This window comes from Oryza sativa, chromosome 6, assembly GCF_034140825.1.
Source record: "Oryza sativa Japonica Group chromosome 6, ASM3414082v1".
Taxonomy (NCBI): Eukaryota; Viridiplantae; Streptophyta; class Magnoliopsida; order Poales; family Poaceae; genus Oryza; species Oryza sativa.
In genome coordinates this window covers 12,968,475-12,989,094 of record NC_089040.1, presented here as the reverse complement: position 1 = coordinate 12,989,094, position 20,620 = coordinate 12,968,475, and the positions used below count along the sequence as shown (strand labels likewise).

Genomic DNA, 20,620 nt, shown 5'->3' with positions numbered 1-20,620 from the left:
TTATGGCTAATTATGGACTAATTAGACTCAAAAGATTCGTCTCGTAATTTCCCCTTAACTGTGTAATTAGTTTTTGTTTTAATCTATATTTAATGCTCCATGCATGCATCCAAAGACTCACATGCATTCGTCCAAATTTTTGAGAAAAACTTTTGGGGAACTAAACGGGCCTAAATATTTTGCACCACGTACACATATGATCCCGGCCAATACGCCGGGCACTCTTTGCATTGGTCAACGCGTGGTGCAGGTCCTCCGCATCTTATTACCCTCCTCTACGACTTAATTGAAGCATTATCCTTCTCAACGACTTAATTGTATCAGCAAGCAAAGCTAATGCACACACAAAAAAAAAGCTACCCGATTGGATACGACTGACAATTCAGCAAAAGATTCGGTCTTTATCCGATAACTCGTCTATCATTCTGATATTAAAATGATAGAATTAATCAAAGCGACCGCCAAGTAGATTAAGCACAGCAAAACGGAATTGCTATTATACAATCACATCTCAAAAAGTGTGCCGATGCTATAATATCCATTGTGAACGCACAATGCGTGCACGAATGCACAAAACAGAATAATTTCTGGAGAAGGTGTGGAGACAGCACGTTGAAATTATGATGACACTTCGACAGTAAGTACTCAAAAACTCCACGCACAAGAGCAAAATAATCACAATCATCCAAAGATCAAAGGGATTAAATAAAAGGCGAGCTAGCTAGTAGCAAACAGTGCTGGGTAACAGCAGCAAGGATTTATGACAAATAAAACCACCATATGGTCTTTCACCAAACGTGACTTCTATGCAATGTAGCTCTGGATAATTATGAGGGACAAACATTACGCACCGGCACTCAATTCCCAACGAATTCTTTCATGCTCTTCAACCAAACCAGATACTCCTTCTCATCCTTGCTCATCATGTACTCGCACAGCCAGTCATGCAGTGAGTGCTTGATTCCCCTCACTTCGAGATACCGGTGCAAGGCCTTCTGCAAGCTCTCATCAAGATCCCTGAAGCACATAATGAGGAACTCAAAGGTTAGGGGAAAGCTGTAAACAAAACGACTATTCAGCTACATGAATCAATAAAACATATGAATGAACTGCAATGATTTCACAAATGCTAAGAACACCAGAAGGAAGAAACTACAAAGTTAAGCCATTTTGGGGTAGAGGAAAAGAAGCTGGTGGAAAAGAGTTCATGAGGAATTCTTTTACGTATTGTTTGGATCCTGCTACTATGCTTGAAATCTAAAGAGCAGGGAACTAGATATGATTCAACTTACTGAAATGTCGGTCCCACATACAAATTCTCCGCATCACTATTATTTTGATCCAGCATCCTCATACTTTCAATTGCCAGTTCATCATCATTGAAGTGGCATTCAAATTCCAAGATGGAGGCTTCTGGTTTCTCAACAGTGACGACCATCTGGATTGCTGGCTTAAAAGATTCCTCATTGTTCTCATTATCATCGCCATCCTCATTCAAATCTTGTGTATCAAAGTTTGTGTAGACAGTAGCTTTAATAGTCTCTCCTGCAATTTCTCTTTTGAGTGTTATGGATTGGTCACCAGGATTGTCGATTATCTCAAAAGGGAAGTCTTCTGGTAGATCAATTTGCTGTTCAAAAGATGAAAAAAAATACACACACACACAACACAACATATGTCAATCAAAATGACGATAAATAATCCAACCACAGCAGATTAACTGTATGTGAAGGTATAAACTGTAAAATCTCAAGCACTATAATCTTATGATATCACCTGCACATTATCACATCCATGAGATTAAGTCACGCTACTGATCATGTGTAAATAATACTTCATGATAAAACAGATATTTCAACTGTTTGTAAAGTTTAGCTCATATTTCAAATGGACTTGCACATAAGTCAGATGATGGCTATTTCCAATATATGAAATGCAAAATGTGTTCTTGACGTGCTAAAGTTAAAAATGTGAACAATATAACTCAAGCTAGATTACAGAACAGATCTTTGTAGGATGATATATAACCAGGTAGATTTCCTGAAAAACATGAGGTAACCACATCTTCATAATTCCATTTTATTTGTTTTTATAACACAACCACATCACTGTTTTGTTCCTTTGTACCAATGCTATAGAGAATCATATGTTTCCTCAAATCTTGGATATCACATTCATGGTGGCAAATAAAGGAACAGATTGAATAAAATTCAGGATAAGCTTGATATTGGCAAGACAGGTGCCAACCTAAATCACACTTTCCATGGTTAAGCAGCAAATAATTTGATGATATAAGGCTATTTCACTACGGACAGGGCTAAAGAGTGTGGTAATGTGGTTATCTAATAACTATAAAAAAAATCCATTTTATTTTATTTACAACACAACCACATTACTGCTTTTTTATTTGTACCACTTCTATGATGAATATTACATATTTTCTCCATCTTAATCTTGTCGAGGCACAGGGTGGATAATTTTTGGGAATTAGCTGCTTATTGGTGGTGCCAACATGAATCTACCTCTTCGTGTTTAAGCAGTAAAAGGTGATTAAAAGGCTAGTACTTAATAGCACCGAACTAACTACAGATAGGACTAAAGAACATAAATCAGCTCCGAATTAAGTCTAATCTTTCCCTACTAAATCGGCCAATCATCTCCAATAAAACAAGCAGAACCTTTTAATTCACGGTAAGAATTAAGCTAATTCAACGATAAATAGAACAGGAATAAACCAAGCAATAATAAGAGGAAAACCGGCAGACCTTCGCGGAGGCGGCGCCCTCCTCCGACTGAACAATGCACTCGATCTCGGAGTCGATGACCCGCACCAGGTTCTCGTCGGCGGAGGCCTTGGAGGGCGACGACGACGACGGGGATTTCGACGCGAGGAAGCGGCGGGAGGTGATCCCAGAGGACGGCGAGGAGGAGGCGGCGGCGGCGGCGGCGCGGAAACGTGGGAGCGGAACGGGCGGGCGGGACGGCGCGGCGGCGGAGGAGGAGTGGGCGCAGCGGCGGGACAGGGCGGAGGATGTGCGGCGGAGGAGGCTGGCGGCGCGCGACGCCGACGACGACATGGCTGGCTGCTGGGGGATTCGGCGGTGACGAAATCAATTTCTAGGGTTTTGCGGGGTTTAAAGGGCTACTTGGGGAGAAGAATGGAGACCTGAAGAGAAAAGAAAGAGTGAGCAAAGATAACCTTTGAGGGCCCAAGTCATAGCCCATCCTACTTCACGTGAGAATCTGACACGAGGCCCGTAAAGCCCAGTGGATCATCCTGTGAGTAATTGAAATTTTTTTAGGTTAATTTTATCCGTGTCATTACGCAATTTTTTTAGGTTAATTTGATCCTTGCCATTGCGCATTTTCTGATTTGAAATAAATACCATTATTTCGCACGATATCGGTTGGGTGCTACTGAAATTTCGCAAAATTAAAACCGTATCATGCCGTCATATTTTTCATCTTCTTTTCTTTCTTCATCTCCCTGGTGAGGGGTTGTTGAGGGGTCGATTGAGAGGAGGTCGGCTTGATAAAAGGGAGGTGGCCGGCGAGTATCCACGCCACCCTGATTGAACACACCTGGAAGCCGTGATTGAACACACCTGGAAGGCCTCGAAACGGTCAAGGATGTGGGATGTGGGTGTAGGAGGCACAGAAGAAAAGAAGGTCAGGGATGCTGGGGTTGAAGCTAGTATGGAGAGCGGGCGCAGGCCGACCCTGAGGAAACCGGTGCACTGGCGGCCTCCTCGCCACCAACCCCTCGACGTCGTCGGTGGTAGCTAGTAGCCACGAAGACGACGATGCAACGAGGACGAGTGGAGCTTGTGGTAATTGGGAGGGCGCCAACCTGGATCTATAGCGAGCCCCATCCTTTTCAATGTCAGGAATGAGAAGAACCGTCAGGAGGAGCTCGAGATGGCTGGCGGCATAGCAGCAAGCTTGAGCGGGAGCGGGTGGGGCTGTTGGGAGGATCTCGTCATCATCGACCCACTCCCATTCTCGCTGGAGCTGATGATGCCCTTATCCACGAACACCGACACCGCCGCGCCCCCGAATCCAATGCTAGCTTGCCACCATGTAGCTCGTTAGAGCATCCTCAAAATTGTTTGTGAGCATGAACTCTATCCTGGGAAACTTCTTAGTGAAAAACGTGTGAACAAAATATGGCGACCGAGTGATCGAAGCAATAGTGCCAAATAGCAAAACTTTATATTCATCTTTTGATGAATTAACATGAGCTCTAGATTAAGGATTAGTTACACTATCATTGGGCTCAGTTTGATATACATGACTGTTTCTTCCCCTATTTTTAATCCGCACTCGGCAAGTTATTTCACAAGCACCAGGAGAACTTTTGAGTAAAGTGAAAAAACATCCTTCTGCAGAAAAGATAGTTATGAATCACGGCGAAATTCTCTGAGCTCACATCCTGTGCAGGCAAGATAGCTACGATTCCCAGAGGAATCAGAGGTGCTAGCTCACGTTTCATAATAGTGCCGCCAAAGAAAACGGTAAGCTCAAATCTAATATAATCGAACACAAACCACTCGCAATGCAGTGACCTGTTTGAGCAATTATTGCTGTTCCAGAACTCATCCTCAACACATCTCTATCACACTCAAATTCACAGGTCCAAAAACGAGACACTCAAAACAGAGAGATACGGATACCAGGATATGACAGGCTTCAGCTTCACTGGCTCTCAGATGGTTGCTTGGCCACTGAAAGAGGGAGAAGACATGATGGTTAGCATCTCTGTCACAGAGGCCATGGCGCTTAACGCTGCCTTCAGGACATCCTGGGAGCATCCAGGCTTCACAATACTTTTGACCTGCGTGGCATGCAAAGGAAACAATGATAAGAGATAAAAGTACTGATGATGGTTAACCCTGGTTGTTTTGATAGCAAAAGGCCAAAATAAATAATAATAACAAACTAATTAACAGCACCTTCTCCAAATACTCCTGCAATTGTTTGATCCTCCCCATGTAGTCTCGATCTTCGACACACAATGAAATCGGCTTTGTCTCTCCACCTGGTCCCTCAAATTGCAGAGGACCAGGGTTTCTGTAGATGTCTTCCATCAAGAAGCTGGAAGAGTTTTGTCTCAACAACCTGCAGAGCAACAAAAGAACATTTCCTCAGTAAAAGACCAATAGCAAATGCAGAATAAAAATGGCATGGTGTCCTAAGCATATTACAGCATTTATAGCACTTTAATTATCATTTAACATTATAATTAGTATGGACTAAAACGAACTAAAATTGAAAGAACACAAGTATATTTGCCCATGAATACATGTACACTTTCATCGGAATGATAAATTTTTCAATACATACTCATATGGTTTTCCTTTTAAGTCGATACTCGCCATGTGAACAGCAGGCTTCCCAATTTGACTGGCAGCTGGTCCTCGTGACCATCGCTTTACGGTCATCATGGACTGTTCATGAGGAAATGTAGAGACGAGTAAGTCTATCTTATGTAATACTTGAACTCATGAAAAGGTCTTCAATTTACAAGTTTTAAAAAAAATTATTTAATAGCATAAAAAAGTAATCTATGCTCACAGTAATAGGAGCAGCACCGCATTTCCACTTGTTCACAGGACTCCTAAGATTTGTCACAGTGGCCATGTAGCCATTTAAGCCAGCAGCTAAGATGTGATAGCATACATGCCCAAGAACCTGGAACCAAACAATGAAACAATCAAAGGTCAGTAAACAACAATAACAAAATGATGCACGAATAGCGAACTAGTGAAGTAAGAAGAAACTTACATAAGCATAATCACAGTCGAACTTTGAGGGTAGGGCACCTCTGGCTTGGTAGCCAAAGAAGTGACAAATTGCATTGAACTTCTTTCCTTTGTAAGTGCCTTCCTTCTGCAATAAAAGGCAAACGTATGTGCACGGATAAAGCTACATTTAAAGAGCAAGTGAAAGTAAAAACTGTAAATATTTTTAGGGTGTCCACAGCATGCTTACCAGACGTTTGTTCATTTCTGCTTCAACTAATTGGGCTAGAAGTTTCTCAGTCTCAATCTGCAAAAACAAGCATATATTGCTGTCAGAACATATAGGTAATACAATAATAAAAACAAAATAAATCACAGTGCTACCATGCCTGAGAAAGTTGAGCGGAGTCATCGGATTCAGGATGAAGAAGTAGCTGCATGACAGAAAGAACAGGTTGAAGCAACACAACTTCTGTAAATTATGATTTTCTGAATATTATACAAAAATAAAATATATACCTGTTTCCTAATAAATGGAGGCAAAAATTCAAATAGAGCTGAAGCCCAAGGCGAAAGATGAGAAGATATGTTCTCAACAGAAACACCTTTATCATGTAGCCCATGAATTTCCTGCAAATATTAGCTCAGCTCAGTAATAAACCTTCAATGTACAAAACCAGTACAGTGGGTGCTGATGCTGACCTGAAGCAAAGCATATAATTCAGGGATACTTTCAACAAGTCCCTCAGGAATAAGTACAACACCATGATTTTTGTCTGCACAAGACAATATGACCACCAGGAATGAGGGAAATGAATGATATTTATGTGTACAAGATGGTATGCACTGGAAACATGGGACTAGAAGACGAAGCCTATAAGATAACTTTATTCCTACCCTTTTCAGCCCTTGCCTGGACTGCGTCACATATCTGCTTCGTGATATCAAAAATTGTAAGTTTTGATGCAGCAACCTCCTCACCTAGTATAACCTGAAAATGATTCAAGCCAGATTAAATCAGTAAATTCTGTATTGTCGATCAACTAGGAGAACACAAAATAAAAGAAGGATATGTCTAACCATATTTGGATGCGATTGAAGAGCACATTCCAAAGCCACATGAGATGCTTTCCGTCCCATCAGCCGAACAAAGTAGTAATACTGCCAAAGGTAAGAAATGAAGATTTGAGAAATATAAGCAATTGATACTGTGTAAGTGAATTGTGTAAGTGCATGAGGACATAAGGATATGCAGCAAATCTCTAATGGCATAAAATATAAAAAAATATAAATATAGAGGAACTTTGCAATTTGGATACTACTTGTAAGGGTCATATATTGGAAGCTCAGATAATAGATTTCCCAAGATGGACCAAGTTGGATAAAAAAAGGTTTCCCAAGGTGGAGCGCAAATAATCCTGATCAGTTGATAAATTGCAGTCTGGATCCAGAGTTGCTTAATGGAAAAACCAGCCATTAATTTTCAATTCTATCAATATGGGCTGTAGGTTTATTTCTAGCCCCTTATTTGTATTATCTAAAAAGAACCAATAGGTTTTTACGGTTACATTTTTTACGCATTACATCATTTTGATATGCCATATGTTTTTTGGGGTTACCGGGTTGGTACTTAGTAGTATTTAGAAATGTCAAGAAAATAAAAAAATTACAGCAATTTCCCTATTTCATCAAGAATTTATACACAACCAAGAAATAATGTTAAACTGTTAATATGGCATCTGAAAATCTGTTCTGATTTACCTTCTCAGCAGAAAGAGCATCAGTGCAGACATTGCTTATGAGCTGCGAATTCACCTATAGAAAAGAAAAAAGTTCAAGTAACCATCACAAATCGTAATGAAATGATATAACACAAAATGCTAGCATATCGTTAAACTCTTTGATCTTTGCACATATATACCTTACATATGGTATCAAAACCAACAGTTGTCTCAACAAACTGGTTCTTAAGGTCCCCATTCAGAGTTACAGGAACACCAACTACCTGTTAAGGAAATACATGTGTCAGGTTATTTATGTGGCATAGGGAAAATGCTTGTTAACACAGTACACAGTGAAACTTAAGGAATCCAGAGTCAAGAAGCTAGCTAATATAGACAAAATACCAAATATCTGCTAACCTTTGTTGAACACTTTGACTCAGCAAAAGTCTCAGCAAGCTGAGCAGCATCCGTGTTGGATGTAACACCTTAAGAAAAGAAAACGATATTGTCAGGTCATTCAAATGAATAAGATAGGTAAAATTCAGCATATTGGCATAAGGGATACTACCTCCAATTATTACAAGAGCATCCAACTTCAAGGCTTGGCAAGCAGTCATTGCAGCATTCACTTGTTCAGTTGTTCTGATCTGATCCCTTGTCCGTCCAAGCAAATCATAACCACCTTGATTTTTATAAGAGGAAAGGACCTCATCGGAGATCTCCAAAGTTTTCTGTGCAAACAATCCATCAGTTCCTCCTGTTACAGTACAAAAACAATAAATTGGTAATAAAGCATATACAAATTCACTCTGTTTTAGATAATCTACCATGAATATCAATTTTGAACATGTAAGTGTCAGGGCAGACATTTTGAGGATTTAGTACACACTAAGCTCAGTGCTGATTACTGATCCTAAAATCATATTCGTTTTCTAGACAATAATCAGATCGAAGTATAATATATTTAGAAACGTTAAAAAACTGTCGAACTCCTTATAAAATGACACAATGATTTTTAGATAATGGAAGCTTTATGACACAATGATTATCACAATAAAAAAAAGAAAGAAACAACATAAAATACAAATATTAATTGAATTAAATCATATTAGTTTCATCAATAAACATATGCACTGACCAAGGAAACCAATGAGCTTGCTGTTTGCGTTGTGAGCCTTTATAGCATCATGGAGTCCCCATATAACATTGTGCCCACCTGGGGACTGCCTCCCACTGAAGACAACACCAACCCTGCATCATTCACAGATTTTAAATTAAAGCTGTACAGACTTGTAAGAGTCAAGGTTACTGTTCCAAAACATAGCAGGAAAAAATAAGCAGACATGACATGATTACACCACTGTGTGCATCTCATATAGGCATGTAATTATTTTTTTCCTAATCATGAATGACTAACTCAATAATTAGTAAAGGAAGAATACATCTTAAATAATCAGCAAAAAAAAGTTAAAATATTAATATTGGAAGCCCGGAACATGTAGAACTAGTGTTTACCTTTGTTTGTTACTACTACATGCTACTACATCATAGCTCAACTGCACAACTACCAGGACCACACTGAACAGAGGAGGTGAGCATACCTGACAACAGGGTGCTCTGTTATGACGGTAGCATCCGGCACAGCAGCAGTCTTCCTGAGGAAATGCGCCAGCGGCTGGCCGTAGGTGTGCGGGAAGGCGTGGCTGATGACATGAGCGCCCGCCACGTCGGCCGCGATAGCCGCGTCGCCGTACTCCACCTTCACCGTGGTGCCCTGTTGTCCCCCACACAGACAATAAACAGTCCAATCATCATCAAGAGTTAATTTTGTCAATGAAGAACACGACCCGCTCGACCATTCTAGCCATGCACACCACAGCAATACGTATTCTCACAGATTGCGCTTATCCGTTGCCACAGTGCAGCGCCCAAATGCAAAGCTAATAATAGCCAAAAAAAAAAGATAAGACTAACAGAATCGGGTGATTAGCTGCGTGCCAATGTGCCGTCGTTTTCGCTTGGCCTCGTCGCGATCCCCTGCCACTTACGTGGCCGGAGGATGACAACGCAACAGTCGAGAGGGGAAAAATTTAAAGGAGATGCCGAATTTTGCTCCAATTATCCCCAGTGTGCCCTGTGTCGCAGGCTTGGCCGTGGGAATCCCAGAGATGAGATTCCACACCTTCCTCCTGGCTCCTCCCTCCCGAAGTGATGGAGAGCGACGGTGGCATCGGCATCGGCGCATTAGTTACTGGTACACCTAACCCCAATCCTACCCCACCTCCACCCATCCATCCAACCATCCGAAAGCGCTAGGCGAAATTGCTCGAAACCGCACTGTACCATAAGGTTAGCAACCTAGTGGCTTCCGCCGCTTCCTCCGTCGACGGGATGGATCTGGCCGGCCGGAGGGGAGAGACGGACGAGAACAGCATGGTCGGTGATCGAGGGCAATGTCGTCACGGCGGCGGCGGCCGTGGGTTTAGGGTAGCTAGGGCACGTTACCTGGAGGCAGGGCGGGAGGTCGGGGCGGTAGAGCGCGCGGGCCTTCTGCAGCGCCGACAGCTCGCGCGGCACGCCGTAGTCGGAGTCCATCGCCACGCTGCCCATCACCCGCCGGCGCCGCCGCCTTTTCTCGTCTCTCCCTCGCCGCCGGCCAGTGAGGCGTTCGGCTACAGGTGGCTCGATCGATCGCCTATAACAAAAAATAATCGAAATAAACGGGCATCGGCTGCGGCATTTATACCCGAGCACGCGCGGCGCGGCGCGGCTGCACCAGCAACAAGCCAACAACAACAACTCGTCACGCCGATGCGGCGGCGTGCCGTGCGGAGTGCGGAGAGATCTGGGCCGTTGGTTGACGTACGCAGGGGCCACGCGTATCGCCTCTCCCTCTCCGGTGTGCGGCGGGGTAGGGTGGGCCCACCGGATTACCTGGCGTGTGCCTCCTCGTCACTGCCGCGTGGGGCATAGCAATGCGGGACCGCACCTGCGACACGGGATGGATGACGTGACCGTGTAATACGGCCCACGGGAATACCTGATCTGCCTCGTTGGGGGTGGGTCGGGACTCCGGGTTATTCCTGCAAGGAAAACGTCCATTTACGTCCCCAAACCAGAGGTCGAGTTTAATTTGCCTCCCTCAACTGTAAAGCCAGATACGAAGCAATCTCCAGTATCTAAAACTAGTGTAAATCAAGTCAGTCGGTAGTATTAACTGTGGTTTTAGCTGACATGACTGTTGACGAAAAATTCACGCTCAGCCGATAGTATCGGATCTGTGTTGGCGCGAACTAAGTCAACGAACACAACGTCCTAGGAGATCTGCTTAGGTCTAATGCAGGTCCAAAAATTGATGAGATGTCGACGTACCAGTCAGTTTGATCCTGCAACTGACAAGATGTGTAAATAGCAAATCAAATAGCCGATCGGCTAACAAGCCAATGGAGTAGTTCCATCCGATGCCGATATTAGCCGATGTCAATAGGGTTTTGAGTAATCGGCTATATGTCTAATATAGATAATGATATAAAGACAATCGGCTGATGGTAATGTAATAAAACAATAATGTAATCCAGTAGAAACCAATCGGCCAATAATGATATGATTGAATAAACACTGATCCGAAAACTAAAGTATACATCAGCTGGAGGTCTGATGTCGTAAAATCTACAAAATTAAATAAACAATAAAACCTTTGTTGCGATCGACTAAAACCAACTTGTATGCGATCTTTGTAAGCTCAACATCCATATAACTCATCGGCTGAAACCCCGATGAAACCCTTATTATAATCAAAGACATATTAACTTTTATGATTCTAAGCATGACTAGGGACGATGATTTGCAAAGTATGCAAAGAAGTATAAAGTCTAAACAATCAAGTCTTTGACTAATTTTCAGGGTGGTGAATACCTTAACTAATCTAATCTAGCAAAGCGATTTAGCTGATACCGGCATAAAGCCTAAAGCGAATCTTAGCCGATACAAGTAAATAAAGCTACCAAACTAGATTAACTAAGATATATGATAAATAGGTAGACAAACATATCAACCAAACCAGAGCGATCCAAGAGATCGAGAACGATGCAGCCTTAGAGAACACCAATGTAGCCGATATGATTGCCAGGGCCGGCGGAACATAGGACTTACCCTTTCGCTGGAGATTGAAAGCCGATGCAGCCCCGCATTAGGTGCCAAGTTCCGTCGGATGATAAGTAGAACCTCGGTAAAGAGGGTAGCGATGCGCCGAGAGTAGTTGTATTGATCGAGAGATAATTTACAATGACTCTAGGTGTACATATTTATACCCGAGCACGCGCGGCGCGGCGCGGCTGCACCAGCAACAAGCCAACAACAACAACTCGTCACGCCGATGCGGCGGCGTGCCGTGCGGAGTGCGGAGAGATCTGGGCCGTTGGTTGACGTACGCAGGGGCCACGCGTATCGCCTCTCCCTCTCCGGTGTGCGGCGGGGTAGGGTGGGCCCACCGGATTACCTGGCGTGTGCCTCCTCGTCACTGCCGCGTGGGGCATAGCAATGCGGGACCGCACCTGCGACACGGGATGGATGACGTGACCGTGTAATACGGCCCACGGGAATACCTGATCTGCCTCGTTGGGGGTGGGTCGGGACTCCGGGTTATTCCTGCAAGGAAAACGTCCATTTACGTCCCCAAACCAGAGGTCGAGTTTAATTTGCCTCCCTCAACTGTAAAGCCAGATACGAAGCAATCTCCAGTATCTAAAACTAGTGTAAATCAAGTCAGTCGGTAGTATTAACTGTGGTTTTAGCTGACATGACTGTTGACGAAAAATTCACGCTCAGCCGATAGTATCGGATCTGTGTTGGCGCGAACTAAGTCAACGAACACAACGTCCTAGGAGATCTGCTTAGGTCTAATGCAGGTCCAAAAATTGATGAGATGTCGACGTACCAGTCAGTTTGATCCTGCAACTGACAAGATGTGTAAATAGCAAATCAAATAGCCGATCGGCTAACAAGCCAATGGAGTAGTTCCATCCGATGCCGATATTAGCCGATGTCAATAGGGTTTTGAGTAATCGGCTATATGTCTAATATAGATAATGATATAAAGACAATCGGCTGATGGTAATGTAATAAAACAATAATGTAATCCAGTAGAAACCAATCGGCCAATAATGATATGATTGAATAAACACTGATCCGAAAACTAAAGTATACATCAGCTGGAGGTCTGATGTCGTAAAATCTACAAAATTAAATAAACAATAAAACCTTTGTTGCGATCGACTAAAACCAACTTGTATGCGATCTTTGTAAGCTCAACATCCATATAACTCATCGGCTGAAACCCCGATGAAACCCTTATTATAATCAAAGACATATTAACTTTTATGATTCTAAGCATGACTAGGGACGATGATTTGCAAAGTATGCAAAGAAGTATAAAGTCTAAACAATCAAGTCTTTGACTAATTTTCAGGGTGGTGAATACCTTAACTAATCTAATCTAGCAAAGCGATTTAGCTGATACCGGCATAAAGCCTAAAGCGAATCTTAGCCGATACAAGTAAATAAAGCTACCAAACTAGATTAACTAAGATATATGATAAATAGGTAGACAAACATATCAACCAAACCAGAGCGATCCAAGAGATCGAGAACGATGCAGCCTTAGAGAACACCAATGTAGCCGATATGATTGCCAGGGCCGGCGGAACATAGGACTTACCCTTTCGCTGGAGATTGAAAGCCGATGCAGCCCCGCATTAGGTGCCAAGTTCCGTCGGATGATAAGTAGAACCTCGGTAAAGAGGGTAGCGATGCGCCGAGAGTAGTTGTATTGATCGAGAGATAATTTACAATGACTCTAGGTGTACATATTTATACCCATGGGTAGATTGAACAAGAAAAAAACTTTCCTAAAGATAAAAGGAAAACATAAAGTCCTTATCGTAAACTAAACACACTATCCTAAAGATAAAAAGAAACTAACAAACTTTTCCTAATTAATAGATAAACTTATACCGCCATGCCATAGTCTTCACGATTCCTTTTTGAACTCGGTCTCTTCTAGATAAACTTCCTTTAATATATTAATTTCCTTAACTAGATATAGTAAGAATCCTACTATGGGTAACTTGATAATTCCCATCGGCCGATTCCAGGACTCTGAAGCCGATACTGATTCTAGGCCGATGATGACTTCGTGGCTTACCAAATTTTGGCGTTAATAGTGACGCTTGTTGATTTGGGGTCTTTGTCCCACATGGGTACCTTGAACTATTGTCGAATCTAATTCGCCTTAACCGCAAAATATTAAAACCAGGGTAAAACGACTACCTCAGATATTTTGAGCATGGACACTGATGAGCATTGGCGACTCCAGACGAGCGGTTGACCATCTCCTACTGCTTCACCAGCCCAGTACCATGGTGTCAGTGCCCCCACGTGCGGGCTCTTATCAAGCTCGAGCTTGCAGCTGTGGTGCTAAGCGGCGACACTCGTTTGGACCAACCTCCTCGCCTATAGCTATATGCCATTGGTCCCTCCCAGATTTGAAGGTGTTAGTTCCTTCTACTCAAAAGGACTTCCTCGAGCTCCACTACGGCAAGGGCCTCCCCTCCATTCACCCCATGGCAAGGGACTCGTTTGCCCCCCTCCCTTTGTGCTGGTGGATCCCGTGCCCTCCATTAGAATCGTCACTGGTCTGCATACATGGTCACCGCTACCACCCCAAGCCCTAAGATGACCGTCAAGGTCGACGAGCCCATCGAGCAACAAAGCTCATATAGCGTCGTCCTGACCTTGGTCTTTAGTAGGGAGAGGGAAGAGGGATGAGAGATATTGACATGTGGGCCTCACACAGTAACAGGCATGTGATCTATTTGATTATTTTTTTATAAAACTGCCAATGACATGTGACTCTTATTGTTGTTTTGTATTTTTCTTTCAGTTTGTGATTGCGCGTAAGCACCACATAACCACCACATAGGACAAACACTGGTTAACGTGCCAAGTAGGGTTTACATAGGATGAAATCACTCTTAAAACAGCCAAGTTTAACAGATAAGGAGCATTTCTACCTGATTTAAAAGTTACAAGATATATATAAGATTTTGTCAATAGTTGAGAAAATCGAAATAGAATTTTTTTCCCCTGTCTTAGGGCTTGTTTGAGGGAGTTTCTAGTGGCTACAACTTCTGACATAATCTCCAGCTTCCCAAACAGTTCAAATTATCACCCAAATTCTGAAAATATGTAGCTATAGAATAAAAAAACCCTAGAACACAAAAGATGAAAAACCCACCTCTCTAGATTATCAAAAGTTAATTACCAACCAGCAGATTCTTAGAATTTTAAGCTCTCAAAACACGGCTATAGTCCTTGCTCCCTATGTGCGTGCGCAGGTAGCTTTGCGTATGGGTATGATAGGCCTTATGGCCCAATAGGTATGAATTTTTTTTTTGGCATTTTCCTATTAACAAGTGATTTAGAATAGATTGAAAGTTACTCAAAATTTTGTATTTTCAAAGTTACTTTTGGATAGATTTTTGAATACTTTTACTAATTTTATAGTCATCATTGAATACTTTTATAATTCAAGTAAAAATTTAAACAATAGACTTTTCAACTAAAAGTTTTATTTCAAATTTAAAAAATCCGAGTAAACTTTGTATTGAAAATTTGAAACTTGTAACTTAAATTTTAAAACTTTCAACTTAAACTTTACAACTTTCTACTCAAAGTATAAAAAAATTAAACTAAGATTTAAAATTTTCAACTCAGATTTTAAAACTTTCAACTCATATACTACAATAGCACTGCACCCGCGTGCAGTAGACATCCTCATCTACTTGATCTCTTATAACAAAACTTTAATGGGATTTCCAACTAATCAGCCACCGGTAGTCCAATGTCTATTTTCCAAAAGAATTTCTAGAAAATCCCAGAAATACACAACACTATATTGGCCTTCTCACATACTATATCTCTATCAAAAAAAACCTCTTGAGATTAGAAAAACATTTTTGATATTAGTTGCGGGAGCCACGAGGGAACCTTTGTTAATGCTAAATCATACTAAGAAGGACTTAGGCTCAGCTACGTTAATGAGAAAAATAATTCAAAGTCTTCAACTGATAAACAACATTATTTATTACTGAAACATTAAGTAGCATTATTACTATGGTTGCCCGTGCAAATAATGTACATTAGTACAGTTACTCACACAGTAATGATAACTTAACTTCGTTTTGCTTTGCATCACTGTTGAGCAGAGACAAAATGAAGAATCATTAAATAAAAGAGAAAATCCCATGTGTACCCCTGAAAGTTCACCTAATTCTTTCTGTACCCCTGAATTTTGCTCAATCTCTTGGATACCCCTAAATTTTAGTTTGGATCCCTTCCATGCCCTTTCCGCTAGTTGACCGTTAGTTGACCGTTAAATTGTTATGAAAAAGTCCATTTTGCGCTTTGGTATAAAGAAGCATATAAATTAATAGAGTATATTGTTGGAGCATAGAAATGTGTTATATGAGACTATTATGTTTATAAGATAGTTATGCACCATATTATTTGCGATAAATATACTTTTAGATATGACATAAAAAATTAATACTTATTTATTTTTTTAGCATATGTGTTCTGATAGTAATAAACAAATATGTTATATTACTATGAAAACACATATGCTACATAAAAGAACTTTTAATAACTAATAAATAAGTATTAAATTTTTATATCATATGTAAAAGTAAATTTGTCACAAATAATATGGTGCATCACAGACTCATAAATATAATAGTCTCATCCAATAAATTTTTACATTCCAACAATGTACTTCATTAATTTATTATGTTTCTTCATAGGAAAGGGCAAAATGGACTTTTTCAAAAGAATTTAACGGTCAACTAACGGTCAACTAGCGGAAAGGGCATGGAAGAGATCAAACTAAAATTTAGGGGTATGTAAGAGATTGAGCAAAATTCAGAGGTATAGAAGGGATTAGGTGAACTTTCATGAATACGTAGGGGATTTTCTCTAAATAAAATTACTTAAAGAATCCAAAATCAAGTCACTGTCGGGAAAAAATGATTTGGGGGAAGAAACATTAATGTCTTAAATCACATCCCTATCCCTGTTGCGCAGAAGTGACAAAGAAAAATATCATAAATTATTAAATTTAAAAATCCTAAATCAAATAACCAAAAGTAGGTAGACATGATATAGGAAATAATACAACAAATTGAGTTTAAAATCCTAAATCAAATCACCGTAAGGTAGAAATGATATAGGAAATAATACCATTAATAAGGACATAAAAAAATAAAATCTTTAGCCACATCACCGTTGGCTAGAAATGGTAAAGAAATTAAGCTTACTGACAAATTAAAGTTCTTAATCACATCACCGCTGGGTAGATGTGATAAAAGAAATAATAATGCACTAATGGCTTGAACTAAAAAACTAAGTCATTTGACCATTAGGCCCAGAAATGACAAAGGAATTAATAATATATATTAAAATTTCCTCAATTATATGACCGTTGGGCAGAAAATAATCATAGAAATATTAATCTTAATGGAATTTGACATATAATAACAATGGTTAAAATAATTTTATGCCTAATTATTTTCTAGTTAAATTTCCCATTGGTTCCATTCAACTAGAAATAATTTAAATGACTGAGGAAATAATAATCATCATGATGAAATCATAGTCTAATATAATATAATATCATTAATTTTTTTCTAGTTAAACTTCACGTTGGTCCCATTTAACTTGAAATAATTCTCTAAGTGATAAAATAAGTGATAAAAAAATTGATCATGGTTTCTTAGCAATTTTAATGACTCAAAAAATGACAAATAAAATTCTGTAAATGACTAAAGGAATTAAATCGATGGGGCGTAAAAAAAATTCTTATTTTGGCCTAGGTCTTCGGAGTTAGCCCATCACTGTGCCGGGCCGTGGGGCACGCACGTGTGGAGACGGTCCATCTCATCACTGGTGGGATGTTGCAGGAGCAACGACCGGCGCAGCCCATCTTACTTCTACGGCCCGTGAACGTCCGATAGGAGGGCCGTCCGATCTTACTGAGCAGAGATTGAACTCACGTCGGTGAAATCATCACCGGAGGGGTACCTACTAATTTGACCTATAAATAGGTCTATGGGTTGATCCACTTTTATCTCTACGATGTGGGCACGTGGCAAGCTGAGCCATGACGTGAAAACCCGTTGACTACCTTTTATTTAACATATAATTAGGTTCGCGGGACAGCCCGCTTGTATCCCTATTCAAAACCATAATGTCCCAATCCTCTTCTCTTCCCATCCCCGTTCTTTTCTCCGGTGAGCAAAACAATGGCGATGGTCCGGCGAACTGAAGGTCATGCAGCGGCGCGAATCTTGCTATTCGCTGGCTATTGAGGGGTGAAACCCTAATCCCATGTTTTTCTCTTCCTCTCCCCCGATCCCTTTTCTCTCCGGTCTCCTCTCTGGTGAGCGAAGAGCCAGACGGCAGTGATGATGGTGGCGGCAAAGAGCAAAGAGCGACACAACTTTATATTCAAACATCAAAAACTTTTATCCAAAAATACTCAAATAACGCTTCCCGTTCAGTTCCGGGCACCCATCGACACCTTCCTAACCATAGTCGTTGACGCCATCTCGGCCATCGGCGGCCAACAGCCTAGCCCTAGGATTAGGGTAGAATATCTAGGGTCGGGCACTGTATAGCCTAATATACTAATGAGTGCACTAGGATAGGGAGGAGTTGAGCCAGGGTTTACGATTCCGATAGGCCCTTCCGTTTCGGGCACTGGCGGAATTCGGAATTTCGCGAAATCCGGTGGAAAATCGGTAAATTCCGAACAAATTTTATAAACCAAAATTTGAGTACAAATTCCCTGAGTTTGCCGACAAGTTCTCGAAAACCGGTCGGTTTTGGCGAAATTCAGATCGAAATCATCAGAATTTCGATCAGTAATCTTGCCCATGTAAGTGTTTTCCTTTTTTAAATTCTTTATTCTTTTCTTTCCTATGTAAGTTTCAGTAAATACACACAATACATTATTTTTTTTGAAAATTTATATCCCAATAGGTTCTATGAATATCATAGCATATATAAGATTTTATTTGATTTTTTCTTTTTTTTATCAATTTAAATTTGAATTTGGATGAAACTCCTCGAAATCTCGGACAGTTTCTACTTTCGAGCCTCGTCGAAACATCGAAATTTCATGAAATCCGACCGGATTTCGTTGGAATCGTAAGAAGGAGAGGAACAGAGGGGAGGGGAGAGACCGAGAGAGAGGGGGGGGGGGTGCTGATCGACGACTAGTAGCACGCCCGCGCTCCCGCGTGATCAGCGCCCCCCTCTCTAGTCTCTACTCCTATACATGAGTACTATGTATATATGTATTATGTATATACTATATATATACACATATAAACTTTGTATTTATATATACAAAGTTTATACGTATGTTTATATAGTATATATACACGTGTATATATTAATTATATATATATACACACTTTATTGTATAAAAAATATACACATATATATAAAGTTTGTGTGCTTATGTATAAAAAATAAAAAAAATATGCATACAAACTTTGTATACATGTATACTAAGTTTGTATACATACGTATAAAACTTAAAAAATATACTTATACAAACTTTATATACGCGTATGCGTATACGTGTATGCAAACTTTGCATACGCGTATATAAAGTTTGTATACGCGTATGCAAAGTTTGTATTTATACATGTATAACGTATTAAAAAAATAAAAAAAACTAATAATGATACGGAAAGAAAAAAAAAAGAAAAGCAACAAAACTAAAACAGAAACCGTAAACTACGGAAAGGAAAAACAGAAAAAGAAAGAAAATCGTAAACTACAGATACGGAAAGAAAAACAGAAAAAAAAAAGAAATCACTTCCGAAAAAAAATCACGCGCCGTTGCGTCGCGCGGGGGAGGGCGCGCACGACTGGCCGCGGATTAGCTTTCTCGGGGGAGGTGGGGGGGGGGGGGATGAGAAGACGAATTGTTCGCCTCCACTCCACCGCGTGACTACATGACGTGGGCCTTGTGGGCTTAATGTGCGCCCCAAACGACAAGAACAACTACAGGCACCGTAAGCAGCACGGATCAATAGCATTCTGTTTCTTTCTAAAACACAGCACGTACGCAAAACACTCACATATACACATATGCGTGCACTCATTCTTTTTGGCAATTTATTTTAAGATAATGGTAATTACCAGCCTTTGCTTACTTGCAAATGTACTTTGTGAGTTACGTTAATGATGACCTTACCAAATTACGGATACGCAGATCAGAATTCAGAGCAAACGGTAGATCGTTAATTGGTAGTAGTTCGTGGCCAAGAAGGAAAATCCTATTTCTCAAAAAAAAAAGATGCCAAATCATAAACTGGGAATACTTATGACGCCTTAACAACCATTGCCGATGCCGATGGGTCAGTGGGTCAGTCTACATCATAAGGCCCTGCAGGTAATTAACCGTTATCATGACGACGACGGCGATCGAAGCCATCGATCACAGCCATGAATGGATATATATGGATGGTAGCTTAGCTTCATCACCACTGTTCGATCGCACGCATGCCCTCCAGCAACATTTGCATTGGCAAGTTGCAGCTTTGTGGACGCGTGGGGACGCCATGCATGCATGGTGCCTGCCTAGCTATCAACTAACAATAAGCTGGGTGTCAAGTACTAATTGAGTATAAGACTAGTGGGTTAGTGGGCCTTTCTATTTGAGTAGAACGGGAGAGAATATATGTATAGTATTATGGGAGTCAACTAATTGTACTAGCAAAGCTAGGTCCTCCTAGCTTGACGTCATAGATCTTCTCCATCTTTAAGACTAAAAGTGTTATGGGGTTATGTAACAAAGAAATGAGAATTTTCGCCATCGAATACATACTGCTTTTAGGATATGTAACAACTTTCGGCCGTTTAGACTTCAATTTAAATTTATGTTTGGACCGTTGAACTCTCTTTAGTGTTATCGATGCCTCCATGTCTCTACGGTCTTACACCCGGATCGACCAAGCGAGCACGAAAAGGCGCTAGCAGACAAAGTCGTGGATGACAACGTGAATTCATTTAAGTTGAAGTCGGGGG

General features: G+C 40.9%; 2 protein-coding genes across 2 annotated transcripts; both read right to left on the bottom strand.

The window, feature by feature from the left end:
- Positions 1 to 672: 672 nt before the first annotated feature.
- On the bottom strand, positions 673 to 3,106 carry LOC4340910 (uncharacterized protein At2g39795, mitochondrial). The gene is made up of 3 exons (XM_015788362.3): positions 2,766 to 3,106; positions 1,293 to 1,630; positions 673 to 1,017 (listed from the first exon to the last, which is right to left on the bottom strand). The coding sequence occupies exons 1-3, from the start codon at positions 3,075 to 3,077 to the stop codon at positions 858 to 860; spliced, it is 810 nt and encodes a 269-aa protein (XP_015643848.1). The 5' UTR covers positions 3,078 to 3,106; the 3' UTR covers positions 673 to 857.
- Positions 3,107 to 4,509: 1,403 nt separating this feature from the next.
- On the bottom strand, positions 4,510 to 10,178 carry LOC4340909 (pyrophosphate--fructose 6-phosphate 1-phosphotransferase subunit alpha). Its single transcript, XM_015788361.2, has 18 exons — positions 9,971 to 10,178; positions 9,067 to 9,239; positions 8,604 to 8,716; positions 8,034 to 8,222; positions 7,883 to 7,950; positions 7,663 to 7,746; positions 7,503 to 7,556; positions 6,822 to 6,902; positions 6,639 to 6,732; positions 6,444 to 6,517; positions 6,261 to 6,371; positions 6,131 to 6,175; positions 5,992 to 6,048; positions 5,785 to 5,889; positions 5,575 to 5,691; positions 5,344 to 5,447; positions 4,953 to 5,118; positions 4,510 to 4,834 (listed from the first exon to the last, which is right to left on the bottom strand). Exons 1-18 carry the CDS (start codon positions 10,073 to 10,075, stop codon positions 4,706 to 4,708), a joined length of 1,869 nt encoding a protein of 622 aa, XP_015643847.1. The 5' UTR covers positions 10,076 to 10,178; the 3' UTR covers positions 4,510 to 4,705.
- Positions 10,179 to 20,620: the final 10,442 nt, after the last annotated feature.